Source organism: Protobothrops mucrosquamatus, unplaced genomic scaffold (genome assembly GCF_001527695.2).
Source record: "Protobothrops mucrosquamatus isolate PMUCROS unplaced genomic scaffold, P.Mucros_1.0 scaffold2346, whole genome shotgun sequence".
NCBI lineage: Eukaryota > Metazoa > Chordata > Lepidosauria > Squamata > Viperidae > Protobothrops > Protobothrops mucrosquamatus.
The window spans coordinates 79,298-103,988 of record NW_015388426.1 but is presented as its reverse complement, the minus strand read 5'-3'; the positions used below and the strand labels follow the sequence as shown (position 1 = coordinate 103,988).

General features: G+C 36.8%; 1 protein-coding gene across 1 annotated transcript; it reads left to right on the top strand.

Annotated features, from left to right (window-relative positions):
- Positions 1 to 1,392: 1,392 nt before the first annotated feature.
- On the top strand, positions 1,393 to 24,323 carry LOC114923203 (transcription elongation regulator 1-like protein; the record flags this gene model as incomplete). Its single annotated transcript, XM_029285847.1, has 4 exons — positions 1,393 to 1,707; positions 4,528 to 4,674; positions 8,953 to 9,133; positions 24,159 to 24,323. Coding segments are annotated over exons 1-4 (808 nt in total), but the record flags the coding sequence as incomplete, so codon positions are not given.
- Positions 24,324 to 24,691: the final 368 nt, after the last annotated feature.

Below are 24,691 nucleotides of genomic sequence, written 5' to 3'. Positions count from 1 at the left end.
TTCCTTTTGTCACACGCCTCTTCTGTTGGAAATAGAAAACACTAGAATCAATAGATGCTTCCAATGGTATAGAGAAGTGGCAAAAAAAATTGTATACAGTACATTGGATACATTCCTAGAACAGAAACTTTATTTTCTCAAAGAAAAGTGCAATAGCCTCATTCTCTCTCCCCCCCCCGCCTTCTGTAAATAGAGTAACTTTTATAGAGGGACAACATGGTTGTTGGAAAGAAATTTTTTTTTGAGGGGGGCAGTCCACTTGGAACAGGGATGCATTTTTTTGCTTTTTCTTAAGTTGTTCCAAGAAATATGTTTACAGCTCTATTAGAGTCCACTTAGATAGGAATCTTTTGGTCTCCACTGTCACATGTGTTTCATATGAACAAACTTTTATCCTCTGTTGGGTCTCTGTCCCCCCTCCCCTTCAATTGCCTTCTGCAATTATCCTGTTTTCTTTCCTTCCTTCCTTCCTTTCTCCCTCCCTCCCTCCCTCCTTCCCTTGAGAGTTTTGTTTTAAAGAAATGAGGTGGAAATGTTAGTGTCTCCCAGGAATATGAGATCATATGTAGATGTAGATGGCAATGGAAAATCTGCAAGTGCTTTGGAGACTTCTGGCTGACTTAAATTGGTGGGTCTCTTCTCTTCTCTTCTCTTCTCTTCTTCTCTCTCTCTCTTCTTTCCTTCTTTCTTCTTTCTCTCTTTCTTTGGCTCGTTGGCTCACTCTATACTTTTCCTTTTATCAGCCTTACTCTCTACTTTCCACCTTCACACACCTTCCTTTCCTTTTTTTCCCCCTCCACCTTCCTTCCTTCCTTCCTTCCTTCCTTCCTTCCTTCCTTCCTTCCCTCCCTCCCTCCCTCCCTCTCTCCCTCCCTCCCTCCCTCCCTGCGGAGTCCCCTCCCGCGTTCTTGCCACCGTTCGAGCGGTGCACTCCGTCGCCTTCCGCCTGCGGCGAGGAGCAAAAGGCTGCCTCCGTCCGTCCTGGATCAACTGGAGAAGGGAAGAAGTTGGCGGAGGGCTCTTCGTCACTCAGGCAATTGCAGCAGGGCTGAGACTCTTCTCTAGTTTTGGGCTTCCTGCCGCGGCGGCGGCGGCGGCAGCGGGGGTGTGGTCAAGGCAGGAGGGACTGCGAAAGGGGGAGGAGCTCCAACCAGCGCCACAGAACGAAGTGGAGCCTCGCCGGCTCCTGAGCCGCCGCCACCGCCGCCGCTGTCGCCTCCGCCTCCGCCTCCGCCTCCGCTCGAAGCCTTCTTCCCGAGCGGGGGCACTGATGGGCATCGCCGCCTTGCTCCAGCTGCCTCGGATTCAATCCTGTGCCTGGGCTGTTGCCGCTGCTTGCCTTCGCTGGAGGCGCCCTCCTGCGAGCGGTGGGATCGTACTGTAAGATGTAGAATGCGCCCAGTGCTTAGAGCCAAGCGGCAGCAGCCTCTCCTGTGGCCCGGGAATGCGGAACCCCCAGCGCCCCCTTGGATTTGGATGGTCCCGAGCGCGTCTGGGCTTTTTCGGATCGGAGGCGCTGCCGGGCTAGTGCCCCCTCCTCCCCCTCCGCTGCTGCTCTCTTCGCCTCCTCCTCTTCCTCCTCCCCCGCCGCCGGCCCCGTTGATCCAGGGGGTTTCGAGCTGGCAACTTCCCTGCGATCCTTTTGTGCCTCTGATGGCATCGGAGCACCACTCGACTGTTCACCAGCTTCCGTTCCTGAATGGACAGGTAAGGAAGGCGACTTTTTCTCTACCTTTCCCTTTCGGTCCCTTAACCGGTAGCCGTCGCCACTCCGCCGCTCCAGTTCTTCATCTGCGCTTGTCGGGTTTCTTTGATGAGGGTTTTTGATGGCGAGCGCTTCTTGACTTCTTCCACAGACTACACAGGTCTGCCCCCCCCCCCCGCCCCGCCGTATAAATCGTTTAAACACAAAAGAAAGAAAGAAGGAGCCGCGGCAGTGGAAAAGAAGATAACATTGAAGATAACCTTAGGATGTGTAGGAAATAGGTAGCGCCAGAAGCAACTTCAGTCGCTGTCCGAAGAGCCGTGGTGCTGAAGTTGTCTGCTTCATTTTTGCTACTTGCGGACGTGAGTCTCTGCTTCGGCAGAGCTGTGGCTTCTTTCTACATGACTTAAAAACCCTGGCGAGGGAGAGACTACATTAACTATTAATAAACATTTATTGCTAATGCTGAGCTTGTAATTTCCACTCTTAAACCACATAAACAGTGCACATTTTTGAGCTTGCATGTATAGAAAACATATTCCCCCAATATACTGCCTTCATAAAAAAGATTGCGGTCTTTTGACAGTTGAGGGCTGTTTGCTGCTAATTTATAATAATGTACTTGTACCGACTTCCTACTGAGTAGAATCTGATTCTTTGAACACAAGCTCCTGCTAATACCATCTTACTTGTCCGAACAGCAGAAAATACATTTTACAATAAGCAACAGAATTTGGAAATGTTTATTATAGCAATCCCCACTGGAAAAAAAACCCTAAGTGACATGAATCAGCCTACTGCAGATGAATTCCTGTTCACAAAGTGGCTAATAATCACCAGACACTAGACTCTCTTAAAATTCATCATGTAGTATCTATTTTCCCATCACCCTAAATTGGAACCTTGTATTAAACTCATCTAAATAAAAGCAAGGTAATCATTATTCTAATATTTCAATAATATTATTTGCCACAAGGTTAAACAAAATCTTATATTATGTATTCTGCTGTTGTGTGCATTTAATTAATTTTGGGAAAAGCAACACATTTTATGTATTTCCCCCCAGTTCTTAAAGATTTTTTCAGAACAGAAGCTGATTTAAAAGAAGATAGGTTTCCACATAGCTCTCTCTCCAAAGCTGTTATGTCAGGATGCTGCCACTAGAGGTATTTAGTGACTAGAAACTTGTGTTTCCTTTCATGTATAGAAATCTGCAAAATGTTTATTTTAATAATGGAAGAGTGTGGGTGGTTACTTATGAATCTTCTCATTAGGGACAACCCTTTTTTCCATTGATTTGACTGGGTTGACTGAGACATTATTGGCCAGATCTATAAAGAAAAATAGTGTGATCCACAAATATAGCCAGTAGCTTCTAATCCGATGTAACGTTCAGTAGCAGACATTAACTAATCTTGATCAAATATTAATTTAACCAATACATCTCATTAGCATGTTTTAATGAATGCTTCAATTATTTATCAGGATTGTAAAGTGAATGTTAAAATAGTTCTAGGTGATTAGCTTGAGATTTGTCTTTAAAATTAAATTTGTACATTAGATTTCTTCATCTATATACTAATTGTGGAATTATTGTTTGTAATGCCTCAGACACAAATTTGATGCTATTTTATTTAAACATTATGAGCTCTAAATTTGTTGGATTATTTTCAGCTTCTCAGTAAAAACAGCTAGAAACATATGCTGGCACTTAATATACTGTAGAAACAAAGCTTCTTAGTGAGTGAAGGCCTTTTTTTAAAAAAAATGAAGGATTAAAAATGTTATTGCATTGAAGCAAATGAACATTTTGGTAATTCATGATAATGCAAGGTTAAGAAAGAATGGTGATATGAACATTTCAATTCATAAAAAGCTTTTCTTTTGTATGAAAAACACCTTGTTTGTTGTCTGTTTATTAGATCACTTAAATCTTTTTATTTAGATAACAGTATGTTTATACTACTGTCGTTGGCTTGTTTTCTGAAAAACTCATTATAGAAATTTCACAGTAAGAATAGATTAGAATATGAAGCAGTCCCTGCTACATTTGTTCAGGGACATAACCTGTAGCTCATCATGATCCACCCAATCAATGAAGTCCTACAGTTTTTCATGGTTATATTTGGAACAGTAGAGCTATATTCATGGCATGTAATTCTGTTCAATCCATTGTGCCACCAAGTCAAGATGCTGTGCATTACACAGGGGACCATGACTTAAAGTGAAGTTATGGTAAGGGATAAATTCAAATCAGTTGTGTAAAATCCTTCCCAACTGAAGATTTATTTTTACTCATATTTTCTATTATCCACATTTTATTTAAAAAAAATGTTAATCTCTCTTTCTCCACCTTACAATTTCTCCATTTCTTTACATGTCTAATTAAGTGCTTGACTGTCCATGAATGGCATTTTTATCTGCACCTGAATAATGGATGATAATGAATACGTTTCTCTGCTATTTTACTCAGATTCAGATATTTCTCTTGGTTTGCTACCTTTACCAAATGTAATATTAGCTCAAACACATTGCATGTGATGGGCAAGTTTGATCAACTGCCATACTATTTCATCATGAGTTATGCATTGTTCCCATTGTTACATAAGTAAACAACAGTAATAGTTCAGTTCCATAAACCATGCATTTTATAACCTTTTCGTGTTCTGAAGGAAACATTCAAATATACATGGAATTATACACTATGTGTTTTCAAGTAGTCTTGTAATACAAGCGAAGAACTAAAAATGAAAAAAGCCTTGCAAGTGCTATAGAGTATGATTTAATATTGAGAATTCTAACTGTTCAAAACTTTATTTTAGTGGATGTTTGGAGCTCACTCTCCAGTAATTGGATTTTCACCTTCTTCAAATGTGGAGTTTGTTCCTCTTTTTCCTCATGTGTATACTACCACTGCTCTACCACATTCTGGGAAAAGTTGGATAGAAAAGAGATTACCAAATTACAAGGTAAGTCTACTTCTACTATTTGGAAGACTTTGGAAATAGCAATTTCTGAAAATTACAAATAACCTCAATCTGCTTTAATGGTGAAACAAAAAGGTTTTCTGTGCATGCAGTATTTAAAATACAGACCTGTGGCAACCAAGTCTGAAATGTATAGGGTTTCCAGGGGATTGGACTGGAAGATCTCCGAGGTCCCTTCCAACTCTACCCTATGAATCCTGTTCTATATTGTATGACCCATATTTATGACCCAGGGGCATGTAATCACCTTTTGCAACCTTCCTGAAAAACGAAATCAATGGGGGAAGCCTTGTTCAGTTAACAATCATGTTACTATCTTAACAACTACAGTGATTCATTTAATGGCTGTGGTAAAAAAAAAGGCTCTGAAATAGGGCAAAATTAAGCACTGTCTTACTTAGCAACAGAATTTTGGGACTCAATTGTGGTCGTGAGTCGAGGAATACTGGTATTAAAATAGTAATTGGTCTAACATTCAATATTAAACTTGTGAGCTATTTAAATCTACAACTAGTAGGAATGATAACAAACATTCTAATTTTGACCAGAGATCCTAATGGAAGATAGTTTAAAAATACAGACCAGATCTTTATTTCAGTCCAATAGAGCAATTTGAAAGTCTTTGTTAAGACTAATTAAAATAAAAATATGTAAATTAAAATTAAAAGCAAATTCAATCCAACAAATGATCTAAAAAAGATTAAAATACAGGTAGTCCATGTTTCACAATAGTTCATTTAGTGACCATTCAAAGTTACAAGGGCATTGGAAAATGTGATTTATGACTGTCTTTCATACTTAAAATGATTGCAGCATCCCCATGCTCACATGATCAAAATTCAGATGCTTGGCAACTGGTTCATATCTGGTTCATATTTATGACCGTTGCCGTGTCCTGGGGTCATGTGATCCCCTTTTGCGATCTTTTGACAAGTAAAGTCAATGGGGAAGCCAGATTCACTTAACAACCATGTTACTAACTTAACATCTGCAATGATTCACTTAACAACTATGGCAAGGAAGGTCATAAAATGGAGCAAAACTCACTTAACAAATGTCTCACTTAGCAACATAAATTTTGGGCTCAGTTGTGGTCATAAGTCCAGGATTACCTGTACTTTGTATTTACCTACCCTTTTATTTTTCATGACCTTTCAAGTGCTTAGGTCTAGGAAGTGGACCTGCAACTACTTTAAGGCAGAAAGAACCTCCAAAGATTGTACAACTACGCATCCTTTTTAAAGAGGAAAAAAGTGCCATTTTGTACACTTATAGGTTGCAGCTTTTCGCCATGTTTGTTGGTGGTTGTTAAAAGCTGAAAGACATTGCTGATTTGGCCTAGTCTAATTTTTGATCTAAAGACATCGAAAGCAGCAACAAAAACATCAACAGCATATCTCTGGTGGAATCGGATACTGCAACTATTTGGTAGCACTGTAGCAACGGAATAATAATTTTTTTAAAAAATGATGAAACTTCTCTATGGCCCAAAGGATACCCAAAGAAACCCTCAGATTAGGCAATCCTGAGTCTGGAGAGCTTTCAGTTGCAAGGAGGAACTTGCAAGAACAATCTGAAAGCCTCAGGAGTGGCTTCTCAAATTCCCTCCCTAAAATAGTTAATGATGAATGATTAATAGAGATTGAAGGGGCATAATTATTATTTTACTTGAAGATCAATCCTATTCACTGTATTTCAATAAATTAAACATTCATTTCTGATTTTAGTCTGGTTTTGACTGCATGCTGAAGTTGCTGCTTCTAAAAAAGTGCCATGCCTTTACAGTTTGCATAGGGTATTCTACTTCCAGAATGGCACATGGAGGAGGGTGTTACTTCTCCATGATTAAAAAAATTATCACCACAAAATACTGCATGTAATGAATATATAACTAGAAGCAAAAGTTCTTAGATCAAGTAAGAGAAAGAGCAGTGAACCATCCTATATTATTGCACTGAGCCTAAAAATATAATAGCATTTAAACAGATATCAAAGAAGGTCTGCCAATATGTGAACAATAGTGCAAAGATTCTGGTCCTTTGATGTGCCTAGTAAATTGTGCACAAGAAACATTAAGATGCTTTTGAAACAAGTTTGACTGTGATTGACTATATGGATGTAATCATGCAGTTATCTTGAAAGAATATGGAAATATTTGCCAGTGCTTTTCACCAACTTGGGTAGAAAGTAAGTCAATACTGTAAGATGTTTCCAGATTGATTCCTGAAAAAAGTTGATCATATATCAATTCAAAGACTTCATAATACTTGACAATATGTAGCAATAACAGTTTTAAACATGTTCACTAATCCATTCTTCTTGAAAACAATTATCATTGTAATGAGCACTATATTTAAATTCTTCATGGGAACCAGAACTGAACTGGTACACTTGTACCCAAAAAGTTTCTGAACATTTGATACGTTTCATTAGAATCAAACTAGAACAACTTCATCTCCATCTGAATCTGAGCTTTATTAAAGAAATAAAATGTGATGACTTGGCTTCTCACATATCTTTCATGATTAAGGTTGTAATAGGTAACAAGTTTGTTGTAATAGGAAACAGTGTTGTCCAGCAGTATGAGAATTAAATTATTTGTGCATGTCTGCATGTAGAAAATAATTTAGGATGTCCTTCAATAATTTTTATCCATAGCCAATACAAGAATCCATCATTTTGAGAACCTATTCTTGATACTATATTTCTATAAAATATTTTCCAGTAGTTAATAGTTGATAAAGTTTTGATAAAGACTTCTTACATATTTGGGCATCTTTTTTTTTATCTTATGTAGATTTATTAAGAGTATTTTATTTGTTGCAAATTACCATGTTAGACCATGCAGAAGGCTACAATCGAAACCACAGTTTTAAATGTGTTTGAGAATTTGTACATGCTTAGTGGCTATGTTTTCTTTGAACTTCAGATTCTGATCTCATATATATGACTTCTTGGTTTAAAAAAGAGTTTGTTCTGTGACATGGCAGGCTTCCTTTTGAGAGACAGAAACTGGCATTTGGCTCAAAGCCTGAAATTAAGATTCATTTAGTCCCTAACATCAATACATTCATCTGAATCAGTACATGTACATTAACAGCAACAACAAAAAACCCTCCATTTGTTTTTAATAGAGCCTGCTGTAGCCAAATGCTTTTAATCCTTGCTTACATTAACCAAGGTTAAAAACTGAACTTGTTAAATTTAATTGGTCTTTTACTTACCTCGCCTTTATAGGACAATTTTATTTGTTATGGAGATGAAAGCTTCATTGAAAGCAATGAAGATTACTAAATGTAGAAGCCAAGAATAGGGGTGTGCCAGCAAGTGAAAAAAGCAGCATTGCATTGTTGCAACAAAAAACTCTGCCGCTTTCCATGTGTGTCACTACACACATATAACAGTTTGACCCTGCTTTTGTCATGTTGATAAAAGCCTTCGATCTTGCAGACTCCTCTGGCTAAAAGGGAGAAACTACAATTTTATTTATTTAATATTATTTTTATGCCACCCATCTCAATTTGCTTGTATGTTTCCAGTTTATTTGCTTCTCATTTGAAAATATTTCCAGAGATTGGGAAGACGGAAAGTCTTCGAAAATCTTCTAGAGACCATTTCACCCCAATGCTCTGATATGTCTCTTTCCCCTTTATCAACCACAGTTCCAAAAGTAGCATAGGACAGATTACAAACGTGTTCACAAAAGAATATTTGAACTCAGTCTTCACATTCCAAGGATGAATCTTTATAGTATAGCAATTTCAGGCTCATTTTGCCCTCATCAGCTAATCACACCCTTCAGGGATTGCATGTTAGGCAGCTGCCCAGGTTCGAATCCCTGAAGGGTGTGACTAGCTGATGAGGGCAAAATGACCCTGAAATAGCTATACTAGTCTCTCATAACTCTTTGTCAGCCACAAAATTTTGAATTTATAGTGTTCACAGTATGTGAGGTCTGCCTGCAAAACATGCTCCTAGATTGGAGCGAAACACAGAACAGACTGATTTATATTTGGTAGACCGGGTGCCTTACCCAACAGATAAGATTATATATATACACACATACATACACACACACACACACATACACACACACACACACACACACACACACACACACACACATGTAGACAACCTTAGATATGTTTTCACAAATCCTGTTGAAACACAGGCTAGTGGTTAACAGATGGGGATGATTCTATTTATATGAATAAATGTATTTATATAGAGATATATTTCCTTTTTTTATATTCTGTGCAGATCTATTTGAACAACACATTTGCTCTTGATTCAACATGGATTCATCCCAAGGAACTAAGAATCTACCAAGGACATGAAAAGCCTCTTGCTACAACAAACCAAGTAGCTGTGGCAGTGTCTAGGCCAGCCACTGCCCCCAGGCCTTTTCCGACAGTGGTATTAACACCTCAACCGATTCCAGGTTAGTTGTAAATAAATAACATCTGAGTTATATACATTCCATTCTGATGATGCTAGTATTAGAACTTGTCCGGAGGGAGATATTTCAATGACAATCATCTCAAATGTGTATCATCTCCAGTATGTGTAAAACTGTCACATGTATATTTGAACATCAGAATTTAGAAAGTATTTTTCACCGAAGAAAAATTTAAATCACATGCAAATCACACACATATTACAACACATTGTTCTTGAAGTACAATACGAAATGGCATCCTCTAAGTTAGGGTTTCTCAACCTTGACAGCTGGAACAGGTGTGGACATCAACTGGCTAGGGAATTCTGGGAGTTGAAGTCCACACCTCTTCTCTTTTGACTTTATTTGGGAATCTAGTTCAAAGCAAGTCTCACAATTTGCTGTCCAGCTTCTGTTTCAACACATCCAGTGAAAGAAAATTCATGAACTATTTAGGTAATTGATTTCAACTTCTAATTTCTTTAACTTCTAATTGTTTTCCCAACCTTTTCCTTGAAAGCTAATAAGAGTCATATGCAAAGGAGGTGGAAAGCCTCCTTGGCTAACTTGATTACCTCCTCCTTGAATGTAAAAAATTTTTTTGATACATTTCCTTCCCATGGCCTGTCAGCAATAACAACCATTGCTATGCAATGGCATGTACAACCATGGATGATAAACAGATATATACCTATAGCAAGAAACAAAATAACACTCATTGGAATAATTTAGGAAAAACCTGCTGTCAAATTGGAAGTCCCATCTTTCTGTCTGTTTCTTGATGTCAGTATTGACAAATAAAGTAGAGCTGAAAATGTTTTGTATGATTTGGAAACTACATGTTGATCAATTGTCTTTTTATGGCCACATCATGCTGTTGCCTCATGTGTATTTGGTAAGAGAACAGTACTTCCTTACATGTTTTTCAGGAGCGCACAGCTTGTTACCTCTTTTTAAAGTACTAGATTCGAGGGTTGTTGTTGTTTTTGTTGTTGTTGTTCTTGTATTGAGAGGATGAAATTAATGGGGAGCAGATGAATGAGATGAAGAACCTCAGGAAGGTGACATTCTTCAGAGCTTAAAATATATCACAAATATTGTGTCTGCTTACACTCAAATCTTCTTGTAGATGGTAATTCTTGATAGTGGTATTGCATAGGGTAGTATACATTAGTCAAAAGGATGTCTCTGTGTTATTGAACTGAAAAGTAGATGACATTATGTGCATTATGGATTAACCTTTTTTTGAGAAGGGCTGCTATTGCCACATAATTTTATATGATAATGTGAGTACTAAAATAATACCAGAGAGACAAAATTGACCTATAAGAAAGATGAAATGAAGAATAGAAAAGAGAAATGGCAAGACAAAATATTACAATATGACAAAGTATTACATCGCCAGTACATGGAAAATACAAATAGCAGGGAAAGTAGATAACAATAAGAACTGGCAATGGCCAAGAGCTGGAAAGTTGAAGAGATAAAAGAGACAATTCAGGTTGCATAAGACCAAGGAGAAAGGCATACAAAGCCAGAATTGAGAAGATAGCAATACCATCTCTGCAAAGAAGCTGAAGAAACTATGGATGACCTAATTAGCTATTATAAGAAAGTTGCCCAGACTGACTGCAAACAATGGCATCATAAAGTAGCAACAATGGTGCATTGAAATATCTGAAAGAAATACCATTTTCCGGAAAGCCAGAAATGATAGGACTTCAAAATAGACAAAGTAATAGAAAATGAAGAAGCTAAAGTGAAGAATTCAAACTTTAGAATTCAAAGAGATAAGCACCTGCCCTATGATATTCCAGGTTTAACAATTGTCAATAAGGGCAAAAAAAACCCCACACATCACCCTCTGGATAGTGGACTTTGCAATACCTGGAGGCAGCAGAAGAGAAGAGAAAGAATTGGATCACAAAATTTAAAGACCTGCAAAATGTAGAATGACTGGAGTGGCAAAAGAAACCAAAGTTAGTATCAATAGTAAAAGATTCCTCAGGTACAATCCCAAAACATCTGGGGCATCATTTGAACAACATTGGCATTGACATTAGTCAATTGCAAAAGGCAGCTTTCTTTGGAACAGCTTACATCCTTTATTAAAGAATAACATCTGCCTAACCCAGTCCTTGGGCAGGACTCGACAGGTGGATGAAAATGACAAATCAAGCCTAAATATCTGGATGACTGATGACCAACTACGATGTTTTGAATAAAAATGATGTAAATTTGATAAGATTTTGGCAGTATTATCCCTGACAGATAATTCCAAAACCTTGGGTGATCTTGAGGGGGAACACCAACATCTCCTTAGGTCTCAACAGATTTATCAAAATCTTGACTAATTTATGAAATTTCAGCTATATTTTAAATTTAATTCAACTGGGCATAGGGGCTCTTAATATCATCTAGGCTTATGGATGCTCAATGCTCAGAGATGTAGCATTAAATAACCTGATGCATATAAAAATTAATTCTACAGATATTGCAGTACAAAATTTTATTTGTCCTTCTTTGGCAGCTTTGCAGGAAGAATTGCACCTGTATATCTCTGAACCTGATTGTGGGGAATGAAAAACGATGATAAGAGGAACAAGCAGGAAATATTATTTAATTTAAATGTACTAAGTAACCTACAGTCAGTGTAGCTGAGCTTATATATAGACTTAGGGATATTGAGAAGTTGAGAATAAAGATTTTTTTTTATGATAATTAACCTTTTTTCAAGTAGCAATTGACTGAGTGAAAAAAGACTGCTAATTCATTACGAAGCAGTGAAAGTTGGCAAATGCTCACTATCCAGATTTGGCAGTTGCCAAATGACCTGGAAGCAGAAACTTTTAATTTTCTGCAGGAAAGAGTAATGAATCATTATATTCTGTCAGATAAAAATAAATTGTCAAACACTGCATGAATTTAGTTATTTTTTGGGGGAAGGGGGAGTTACCTAAATGGGGAAGCATAGTTTATATTCTAGTACCCATCTACACTCTGTCTAGTCAATATAACTTGTTTAGAAGAGGGAAAATGGTACAGATTTTATACAATGCATAAAAATTACCAACTACCCAATGAATCATATTATTATATAATAATTTAGACGTAGCCTTTTTGCATGCTAGGCATTAGTGACCTTTTCTCATTCAGCTTGACATTCAACCAACTTATATATAGTCTTTTAATTTACTTGGTCATTTTACTTTTTAAGTAAAACTAATGTCTTAATGTGTCGAGATGAGCAGCTATTGAAAATGTTACTTTTCTTCCCTTGAAAGCAGTGAAGGTTGATTATAGTTTCCCAAATTTCATTTAACAGCCAAAGGATATTGATGGGCTTCCAAAGGTTTATGTGCTTTTGGAGAATAACGTGAAAATATCCTACCCCTAAACTTCATTATATAAACTATAATAGATTTTGAGAGTTTCTTGGGAGATTTAGGGATCTTGTACAGGGTCATTACTAGCCATCAGTGGAGAACCAATTATTTTCAGAGCCTTAAGATTTGGAGCTGTATCCATCAACACTTGATTAAAGGCACAGTATGAAATAAAGCCACTGCATTATGTGCTCAGTTGTTCCATTTTGGTCAATTTTTCAAGTTGGGTCTAATGGCTTCTAAAAAGTATTGTGAGCATCATTATAGTCACACTGGTACTGTAACTTTACTGGTAGCTTTACTTCAGACAATGACCTGGAAGATACCCATGTCCTCTTTCCCTGCTATCTGACTAACTATTGCCCATGGCCTTCAGAAGCACGAGGACGGATATTGTGGCTTCTGTCACCGAAAAAAAACCAAGGGTTTGAGTAGATTATGATGGTGGTAGTGATGGCGTTAGTGATGATAAGGATATGAATTGTAAGGCACTTATTCTAAAGCTAGAAAATACATTTAATTAATAGGTTTTCTGGTTTCTTCATATATATTTTTTCATGAAAGAGGTTTCCTCTTCTCTGCCTCATTTACAGAATGCTTTTGAACTTGTTTGACCTCATTTTGAGTTTTATTATGGCCAGGTGGGAGATGCTGCTGCTGCTCTTTTTATTTTTTCCTCCTTACTCACTAGGGTCATCTCAAAAGGGGGAGGGAGCCTTGCTTTGACAATGCTTTGAGAAAAGTTGGTTTTTGAAGCCACGTGGCCTTATTTCCAAAAGTGAAATGAAATGGCCACATTGCTTCACTTCAGCTGTTCTGACTGTTCCTTACAGTAGCTCCAATAACCACAGAAGAAGCTTCTAGTAAGTTTCAGGAAGCTGTCAGCATAACTTATGACAGGGTTCTTCAAGGCACATGAAACATCCCAGGTAGAACTTTTGGATCACCTTAAACCTGAACTATTTCTCACATGTGTTTTACACGTTCCTCTCCAGTCTTGTTGATTGCTTCTGCTTCCTGAACTGAACAGTCCCCACTAGACAAATTCTCTCAGATGCCTTCTGCATTGGATTGAATCATGAATGGGAAACAGGGAGGCTTAGAGAGAACAAAAGACAGAACAGTTGAAAATTCCTCTCTGTTATTATTTCATAGCAATGTTCTCTGAAATAGTTTTGTATCCCATTGCAAGACTTTCTATTGATTTAGGGGGAAATGAAATCAAGTCCTTTTCTACCACAATGGGAAAAGTTAGAATCATTTTATAGTTCCTTGATTACTCTTCTTTGTGTTTTGTTCATGAATTCCAGCTTAACTAGGACCAAATCTCAAATTTGCTTGTGCTTTCTGTTCCGTAAATTCATTTTTGGTTTCCCTCTATGCCGCTGATGACAGACTGACACTGACAAAACACTTAAAAAAAATGAAGGGAAGTGAGAAGGCTTATCTTATTTCATCTGAATAATGCCAAATAATTAACTGTTGCCAATTACACTGACAGCTCAATTGTAACTTATGCCAAGCATATATGGTTTCAGAATATTAATGAGACAGTATATATGACTGCATTGTGATGCTTCTTTTGAGATGTGAATGAGTTCCTGTATATTTGTTGATACATCGCAGAAAAAAGAACATTTCAGTAAAATGTGTTATATATGCATAGATGGTAATGGATGGATGGATGTATAGATGAGATAGATAGATAGATAGATAGATAGATAGATAGATAGATAGATAGATAGAAAGGTAGGTAGATAGATAGATAGGTAGATAGATAGGTAGGTAGGTAGGTAGGTAGGTAGGTAGGTAGGTAGGTAGGTAGACAGGCTGGCAGGCAGACAGATAGATGATAGATAGATGATCTGGATCTGTAGATAGTTCTTCAGATGACTCAGGAGCTGGGTTCTATGAGCAAGATCACAGAAGCAATGAAAAGTTAAAACAACAGGAGTGAGGATCAAGGAGGAAAGAATCCAGGTGTAAAGAGTAAACTGAAAAACAAAGCAGGATTCCTTATCCACATTCTAAAATAATTTTATTTTGTTTTGTAGCTTCCAAAAATCAGTTTGATTGATAGGCCAATCCTAAACCTATGGTTAGTTTAGACAGGTGCTTCAGTCAACAATTTTGCCTCTCATCTCATGTGGTTATCGCATTTAGAAATGAAGATCTCCAATATGAGTCCCCTAAGCTTCTGACTACAGTTTTCTTCTGTGAGCTCACAATAAGCACACCTGGGATTTACCCTCCCAATTTTCTTCTCATCTGTGAAATCGGTTGCATAGAGCAGGGGTGTCAAACTGCTGGTCCACGGGCCAGTTTCATCATACCAAAGCCATGCCCACCCCATTGTGGGCAATGCAAAAAGAGTCGCGATACATCGCGACACTTCACATGACGTGGCGAGTGTGACACCCGTGGAATAGAGGGTTCAGTTCCAGTGCAACACCTAAACCGTTGCACCACTAATAAAGCAAAACAGCTGAAAATAGTGGCATTGTTCAAGCACTAATAGTCTTGAAGAAAGTTGACTATAGTTTCTCTTCCTTTCCTTCAATTTTGGCAAGCTTATTGCCTTTAAATTATTGAAGGTGTACTGTCTTAAATATATATGTTGCTGAACCAAGGGAGCAATCATTTGTTATTGTTAAAGCTATTTCTAATTTGAGTTTCATAAATAATTTATTAGAGAGATCCAAATAATATTAAAGTACTTTTCTGCTTTGTGACCATTTTAATATGTCTGCTTTCAACATATAGTTGTTTAATATCATTAGGAAATCCAAAGAATTCACCAATTGTTTTTCAGAGGAGAGAAGGTTTTATGGTTTTGGTTTCTACAATGAAAATTGATGGATTTTCTTTAAGATAGTAATATTGCTATATTTCTGCTTGTCAGAAGTCACCTTTTGTGCAACAGTGACAGGCATCTTATAGGCATCTTCCACAAAGACCATGGGCATGTTTATTAATGAATTAAATGGGTCCATTAAGCTTTTGACATTTCAGATAAATGCTTCCAAATTTAGTCAAATTTAAAGGCAAATCACGAAGGCATCAAAACTCACTTTCATAAAATTGAGCAACAATTCTCACGAGGCTACAACTCATTCCCAGTGTTACTGTTGCTTGTAAATCAGTGTGTTTATGCCTTTATTGGTTTTTAGACAGATACAGCCAATCGATATAGATTTTGAGAATTGGTGAAAATAGGACTTCCAGGGAAGCAATGGTGAACTGAATGATGTCCATGGTGAAAGAGAAGCCATTGGGCGGCTTGACTCTTCAGAATGTCTTTCCAGATAAAGGAAAGGACTGGATCACCCACAGCTTTGTTCCATTCAAGGCTCTCTATAAATAGAAATAGAAATCTCCAGCAGATTTTGAGAGCTATGGGAGCCAGGAGAAAAAAAATCATCCCACCTAAGCTGCAGTTTGGTGCCTTCTAAGGGATACTGGCTTTGCCTACTTCCTGTCTTAACTAATTTAGGAAGCTGTTTGTTAGTGAGTTACTGGAAGGTAAGAACCTTTTGAAAACCAAGCTTCATGATGTCGGGAGACTCTCCTTTTAGCCTAGAGGAAAAAAAGTTTTATGTAAGTTTAAGGATTAAAAAGAAAAACTTTAATTTTCTGAAAAACCACAAAAGGGGGATTAGAATGTTGACTTTGGAAGGTTAAGTGGCTAGATGGACATGAAAGAACATTTCTTGAGGATGCTTAAAATTGGATGAAATAATATATGAAGATTTTGTAAGAAATCCTCCCATGTAAAATTTTTGATGATTGGAAGGGAAATTGGGATCCCATACCATTTATTCATCCTCATGCAAAATCTATACACAAGACAGGAAGCCACAGTCCATAGAATGTGGAAAATCAGACTGGATCCAGGCTAACAAAGGAGAGAGACAAGTCTGTATAATCTCACCTTATTTATTTAATCTGTATGCTGAATATCCTTCAAAGGTTTGGAAAAAAGATAAGCAGGGTTTTAATACCAGGGGATGAAGCATCAATAACTTGTGCTTTGCTGATGACAGTACTCTGCTGAAAAGACAAATGATCTGCAAGCTGTACTAATAGAACAGTGAAAAAAATTGAACTAAGATTAAATATAAAAATGATAAAAGTAGTGATGATGGGTACGATGACAGACTTTAGAACTGACAATGAAGATTCTACAATGACAGGTAGCATTTGCTTTTTAGGATTGACTATCAATGGTGAAGGAACCTGTAGTCAAGAAATATGTCTCTGACTAGCAGTTGGTAGAGTAGCAATAAAAGCCTTGCAGAAGATATTTAGATGTCATGATGTGTCTAGAATTTCATGATCAGAACTGCATGACAATGATTCCTCTGTGATCTTCTATGGAAGCAAAACTTGGGCTTTGAAGAAGCTATGAAAGATAGAAAGAGCATTTGAACTCTGTGTTGGAGAAAGTATCCCGAGAATAACATGGGTAGCTAAGAAAAGAAACAATAGACCATAAAACAAATTAATCCAGAGTTTTCATTCAAATCGCAGATGATCAGGTTCAAATTATCACATTATGTAAAATCTTAGCTCTATTTAGAAGTCCATAATGCTAGGAAACATGGGAGAAAAGAGGATAAGAGGATAACCAGAAGCAATGTGGATAGACTTAATTACAGAGGCAGTGGATGAGCAAGTGGAAGATCTGAAGGGCTTGGTTGGGAGCAGATCATCCTGGAGAACCTCTAGTCACGATATAGTTAACATTTGTTCTTTGATTCAGTCAGTTGAAATAGGATATATAATGAAGGTTGAGTGCCGAAGAATTTATGCAAGGAGATCAAGTCAGTTAATTCCAAAGGAAATCACCCCTGACTGTTCTTTGGAAGGACAAATACTGAAGCTGAAGCTCAAATACTTTGGCCACCAAATGAGAAGAGAGGATTCCCTGGAAAAGAGCCTGATGTTGGGAAAGATTGAAGGCAAAAGGAAAGGATGAGATGGTTAGATAGTGTCAAGGATGCAGTAGCCATGAGTTTGGGCAAGACTCTGGCAGTAAGTGGAGGAGAGGAAGGCCTGATGTGCTGTGGCCCATGGGATCAGAAAGAGTCGAGCATGACATAGCAACTGAACAATACCAAAGGATATATTGCATATATTACTAGTTTGGAAATGGGAGGTGATAGTAACTAGTAAGCCTGTGTGATCATGGTCAGTCTGCCTTAGGTCAATCTGCACAGCCTTCATTATTAGGATATACAGCCAATCCAAGCCAATCCATAGATGACACCAAGACTACTATGAAGTTGACTAAGATTTGCAATTTTGGGATCAGCAAGTAGTGTAAATGTGCTTTTTTTTTAATGAACCTACCTCATCCATCCAGAGTGATGGGATCCTTATAGGACACACAGTTATAGAACAAAAGAAGATCTGCGATCAAGGGAAGAATGGGAGAAAACTCAAGTCCATATTTGATTCACATTATACTAATAGTCACCCAGTTTCTAAGCGATTTCCGTATATAGTAACAAGTATTTTTTGAAACAATATATTTAATTACATTGTAGATTTATTTCATTCTGTACATCTCTTTCTTCTTTTATGTCTGTAATAATAATTTTTATAGGCAGTGTGTGAGGAGAGACTGATTGCTTCCAACATAAAGATTTTCTATATCACTTACGGATGTTTTTTAGACTTCTCTTTTTCCTGACATTCATAGGAGCCTTTGAAATGTTTGGCAGACAGCAGATAAGCTGGAGTGACAGAGCAAGAGCAATCAATATCTGTATGGCATTAAGCAACAGCAAGAGCAACAATTAAGAATGACACAGCAATGCTTTTGCTGGAGAACAATCCCTATGTATAATCCTGGTAACTATTAACTTCAGAATATATCCAACCAGAACCGGTAGCCTTCGCTCTCTTTTGAAATTGATCAAATTATCTAAGACAGCAAAAGAAAATCTATTCAGAAAAAAAGAGATTTTTCACAGTTATTTCAATGGTACCTAACAATGGTCCATAACAATTTTATAGCTGTCTACCTTCTTAATTCCCTTTTGTGAGACATACTTCTCTCTTGCAGTGCATACATACATGCATGCATCTGTTTGTATCTATCTATCTATCTATCTATCTATCTATCTATCTATCTATCTATCTATCTATCTATCTATCTATCTATCTATCTATCTATCTATCTATCTATCCAAGCTGTTTTATACCAATATAGACCATTGTCCATTCAACTAAATTTTGAGTTGCATCACAGATAGGTAATTTGGTTACTATATTGGTAAGGTTTATGGTAGTTAGGTACAGTTGCTTTGACTCTCTAGTCAGATTGCCAGGTTTAGGCCATCAATATTTTTGGGAGGTAGGAACAGAAGATAGCCTACATTCATGCTTAACCCACTTTCAATATGACATTTATCTATGTTAAAGGAAACAGTATTTTTTGGCTTGTGCTGGCTCAACTGTCTACTTTCCTGTACAGAAAGTTGGGAAAACACTTGTCTGTCTGTAACTTTCCAAAATCAAATTTTGTAAATTTTAATCATTCCTTTGCTGTTTATTCCAAAAAAACAAAAAAAAACAAAACCCAAATAGGGCCTTAAACTTGTGTTTAAGACTTCATTCTTAAGAATTGAAGGAAAATCAACTGGTGCTGAAAAACCTGTTGATTCAAAAAATCCTACTGGCTGAAAAATATTAACAAGCAATATTTAAAAGTGATTAGAAAAGGAATTGTGCTATTGCACTGTCTCTTTTGAAGGCACTAATCTTATTTTTAGCAAGATGGTTATCCCTTCATTTCCCAGAGCTCTAAACTCACTAGATTGCTGTCTTACACTCTCCTCTTGAGGAGCAAGTATATGGAGGAACAAGTGTGGGCAATCTCAAGTTCTCTCTTTGTCTGGAGAGGAATTATGTAGAGCTGGTCTACCTTCTGATTCTTCATTCCAGCTTGATCATGGCTCCACTTTTTACAAAATTTTCTTTACTTTGCCATTTAATCTTCCCTGGTAGCAGATTTACTAATACAGAGTAAAGCAAAATATTTGAACTTTGGACATATTTTTGAACAATGTACAGAAGTTAATTTTAAGAGTGTCTTCATGGATACACTATTTAAAAGATATTACGGAAGAGGAACAAGTTTTACCTGACAAGATAGAGCTTCAGATTGTTCTGAAAGTGGATTAATAAGCGAATAATAGGTAATAAGAATCATGTGGAAAAAGAGGCTACACAGGACATACAAAACAAGTCAGCTGATATATTAATAATTAAAAGGGATATACAAATACTAAAACAAGAAAGTGACCTGGATAATTTTCTTATATTGGATTTAGAAAAGATAATTGTTAAAGCTTTGAAAAATTTTGTCAGAAGGAGAAAGAAAAAATAAAAAGAAATCAGGTTCTAGGACATTATTTGAAGGGACTAAAGATGAAGATTGTTAAAAATAAAAGAAAAAAAATATAAAGTTGATTTATTGTTAATCAGGACAATGAAGCTTTAAGGATTTCTTTATGTATAAGAGATGGGATATGGGGAAAAAAATCATTTGTTGTATTTAAAGGGATGTTGATAAATAACTGAAACTGTTTTTACACGTTGTGATGAAGGTGAGAAGGCTCTTATTTATATATTTGTTTTCTTTTTCTTTACTATAGTCTTAGTTTTTCTTTTCTATTTTCTTTTTTTTGCATCTTTTTATTTTTGTAGGTTGCAATTATATTTTTTTTTATTAAGTTTTATTCATTTATAACATAAAATGTGAAAATACAAAAGCAAATAGTAGGGGACAACAGTAGAAAAAGGGAAAACAAAAAAGATGTGAAGAAAGTGGGGGGGAAACAAAAGGCATTGACTTCCGACTCTCTCTGTTGCAGTAAAATCAGACATTAAAATCAAATCTCAGCTTTTTACATTTCTATAGTAGTATGCACTCGCCATTTCTGTATTGGCAGATCAGTCTAGCAATTGTAATTTTTAATAATATTAGATTTTACAAAAAGGAACATGAAAAGTCATTGTTATTTTTCATACTTAAAATAGTAGTTGAGTTCTGGCCATTAGGTTTTATGAAGGACATAGATACAGTGGAGGAGATCAGGATCTAATGCCAATGTGATATGAGGCCTGGGGAAAAAAAACTTATGAGGAAAGACTGTAGGACTTTGATGGACATATCTGGCCAGGAGAACAGACTTTCATGGGAACAGACATTCAAGGAAGAGCTGGCCTATGGAGAATAGGGTAGATTTGTTCAGTAATCGAGAAAACAGGACTGTAATTTAACAATAGGTTTAAAGTAGAAGAAAAGATATTTCGGTTTGACAGTAAAAATATCCTCGTAGTAAGAGCTGTTCAAAAGAACAAACTGCCTTGGAAATGATGGCATCTTCTTTCTTTGAAGTACTTAAAGGCTAGATGGCCATCTATCAAGACTGCTTAGTAGTGGATTCCTTCATGGAATAGGAGGTTGGAGAAAATGATCTCCAATGTTTCTCCCAAGCTTTGCATTCTATGATTTTCTGATTCAGTCAACATACGAAACAGTTTTGAAACCTTGTAGTCAAAGAGAAAACTGAAAACAGTTTGAAACCTTGTAGTCAAAATGAAAACTACCTTCTGCCACTGACAAAAGACAGTCTAATCTCCATAAAGGTTTAATGGAGACATAGAACATCCCACCTAATCTTTTGCAATCTACAGGTACATATTATCTAGAATAGCGTTTTATAATCCTGTGGCCTCCATATACATCATGTGCAATTCTCAGAACTTACACAGCAATTGGGTGCAACAGATTGGTGCAAGATTGACAAATCAGCCATATCCCGGATAACCTCATTCATTAAAAATACATTTAAAACCATTCCTTTCCATTAATTAAAATGTAATCCTAAAATGAAAAGGCCAGCTGCTTAAAATAACTCTGAGGTATGATATTAGCTACAGCACTGATAATCAATGTTCTTGATTTTGATGAAGGTATACTTACTTTTATTGCAACTATAAGCTAACTATTGATTTTACTCCCAAGAGCACAACTGGGGATAAGGGTTTGGCAGTAAAGAAAACACACACAATAAAGAAAACACACACACACACACACACTTCTTCTGGTTAGGAATATCACAAATCTTTTATTGATATTATTTGCCTTTATGTTTTCTGCTTTTATCACAATTTTAATAGATATTATTTAGATGTTCATATGCCATAATGACAAGAAAGCCAGTTGAATTATTCAGGATTTAACTTCCATTAATTAAGGAGTCATAAAAGTTGTTGTGATCATAAGTGAAATGACAGCAACAAGGAACAGGTCTAGGATTCTGCTGATCTACAAAAGGAATCCTAAAACATGCATCTGTTATGAAATATCTAAAATCATGAGTCATATCCAACAAGGCTTTTGGCTGACTTACTTGTTGCCTAATGTCTGAAGGACTTCCTTGTCAATTAAATGGATTTGCTGAATAACATAATAAGCTAATGATTTACTTAATTTTTTTCATATATTGCCCAGGGTAGAAATGACAACATCTGGCATGTGTCAAATTAACTTTCCTTAAGACTTTTATTTTTTTTCTTTCCCTGTTTTTGATCAAGCAAGACAAGTATCCCCTACCCTCTCAGAAAGTAAATGTTAGTAAATGTTATGAAGAGAAAGCATTTGAGATAATTTCCTTCTACCAATGAAGAGTATTTCTACGTTATCATAGACTCAATTATTGAATTCAGTTTTGTTCTTTGGAAGAAGATATATTGCAATAATAGCCTTTCCTTTTTCATTCTGGAATCAAGTATAAAGAGCATTTTGCATATATAATGATCTGGTGCATTCAGATCTATTACAACTCCAAAGCTATTAGCCAGCATTGGTTGGTTCAATCTGGAACTATAAATTCCATTAAAGTCGAGGGTAACAGGTTGGGATAGGTTGTATTGCATAGAAATCACCTATATTTGTGTGGAAAAGTGTACTAGGCAGCATTGCTTTCATTCAGTCACTGCTTCACTAAAACAATATATATTTACATTTATTCATTTATTACAGTTTGTTGGGCTGGGATAGAATGACATAACAATATTCTTTCTCTTAAAAGGACACTCCATCTCAGTCACTGTTTCTGTCAGCTGCCACTTTATGCTTGCTTGTGTGCTTTGCTAACATGTGGTGACAATCTGCCATGAACTCTGGGGAGGGTGAGTGGGAGAGAGAATGCTTGGAGGAAAGCAAAAATAACTGCTGTATCTCCCTGGGATGCTGCTTCAAGGTCACCTGGCTGGGAGAAGATAGCTGCATACCAACCTATGATTGAAGTGACTGTTTTGAAAATATCTTGCTTGAACCGGATTGGTCATGGGGGGGGCGGTTCAGTGATGGGAGGCAGTTAAAGGAGAAAAAAGTTGAATTTAGGGATTTTGGCATGCGAATCTCAGTTCGGACTATGCATTATTGCAATGCATTTTACTTCTAATAAAACTATTCCTTTCCCAACAAATGGAGACAAGGATCATTTCTGTTTAGAGGTTTAAATACTGGCAGATCTGTCAGTGTCTTTTGTCTATCAACATTTTTTTTCCTTTTTATTGTGCCTTTTCTCTTTCCCCCATTTTCCTAGGATTAACCAGTTAAGGATGCCAAAAAAAAGAAAGAAAGATTAATAAAAGAAGCTGCTTTTTTAGTGCCATATTTTGCAGCTCAGATCTGGTGATGCAACCCATTCCATCACCACCACCACCCTCTTTCTACTAACTTGCAATATCTCTTGGTTTTTTAAAGATCATTTGAGCCGCCTTTACTCCATTCTGTCTCTTTGGTTTTGCTCTTTGGTTTTCTAGCTTCTCTCTCTCTTTGCCCTACCAGGCTGCTAAAGAACATCAGGCTTGATTTGTTTGAAATCTAAACTCTGCAAACATCTCCATCTAGTTCAATGTTTCCTAACTTCATCAATGTGAAGATGGATGTACTTCAACTCCCAGGATTCCCAAGACACCCAGAATTCTGGGAGTTGAAGGTCACATATCTTAATGTTGCTGAAGTTGAGAAACATAGATCTTGTCCATCATTTTATTATTTTGTCCTTCCTCTAAAACTTCACTCTGTTGCCTCCTTCTTGATACGATTCCCTCACCTTCATGAAATTAAGCCCAACCACTACTAAAGATATTTCACACCAAATGAGTGCAAACTCATTAACAATAATAGCTGAAATGGTAACCACGGGGATGGTTATATCACTAAATTATATATGGTAGCCCCATTATGATACAGCATAATCGACTCCTAACACCTAATTCTGCCTTTGAAACCAGGTTTCAGAAAGAAGTATATTATTCTTTTATCCACTTATTTGTGCAGTGCCTGATTTTTTTTTAAAAAAAATTGGCATACATTCCATGTGGAGCAAGAACTTTAAGCTGTGCCTTTTAAACTAAAATTATATTGTATTGATTGGCCTGCAGTAATTTTGAACTTTAATATTTGATTCACTGTTATTCCTACATGAAAAGTGGGGAAGTTGTTTTGTTCTGTAAGCCAGGCTGGACTGCTAAGCAATACAGTAGATTTTATATGAATGTTGAAGAATTCAAACATGCACTGAACATAATCCAATTCATATTTTTTTTTCCAGCTGGTTCACTTAAACAAAATGGAGGCAACCAGACCATTGCATTTGCAGCAGCCATGCTGTCCATAGACGCTGAACCCCCTCAGGGACCACCATCAAGTGTGCAGCCTTGTCATGTGCTGACTTTGTCACCAATAAAAATCCCAGTTTTAACATCACCTTTCCAAGGTATGAGTTTTTGCTTGTTGATCAGTATAATATTTCAGTGCTGTAGGAATGAACTGTGGCTACTTGTTTTAAGAATGGTTTCCCATAGAAGCCAAACTTCAACTTAATGTTTGAGAAATACTTAGAATATAATAAAGCCCAATTTGGTTATGGGGCAAGTGTACTTCCGCTGATAACAGAGAGAAGATCCAAAAGATAAACGAATGGTTAAAGGTTCTGATCAGGATTTTTTTAAAAACTGAATTTACCAATTGGGAAATGGTGATTAGGTCATTTGTTGTATGAATGAAGAGAACCATCGGTAGAAGGGCAAATCTATTTTGTGGAAATCCTATTGATAAAATAGCTGAACAGATGTAGTGGTGGTG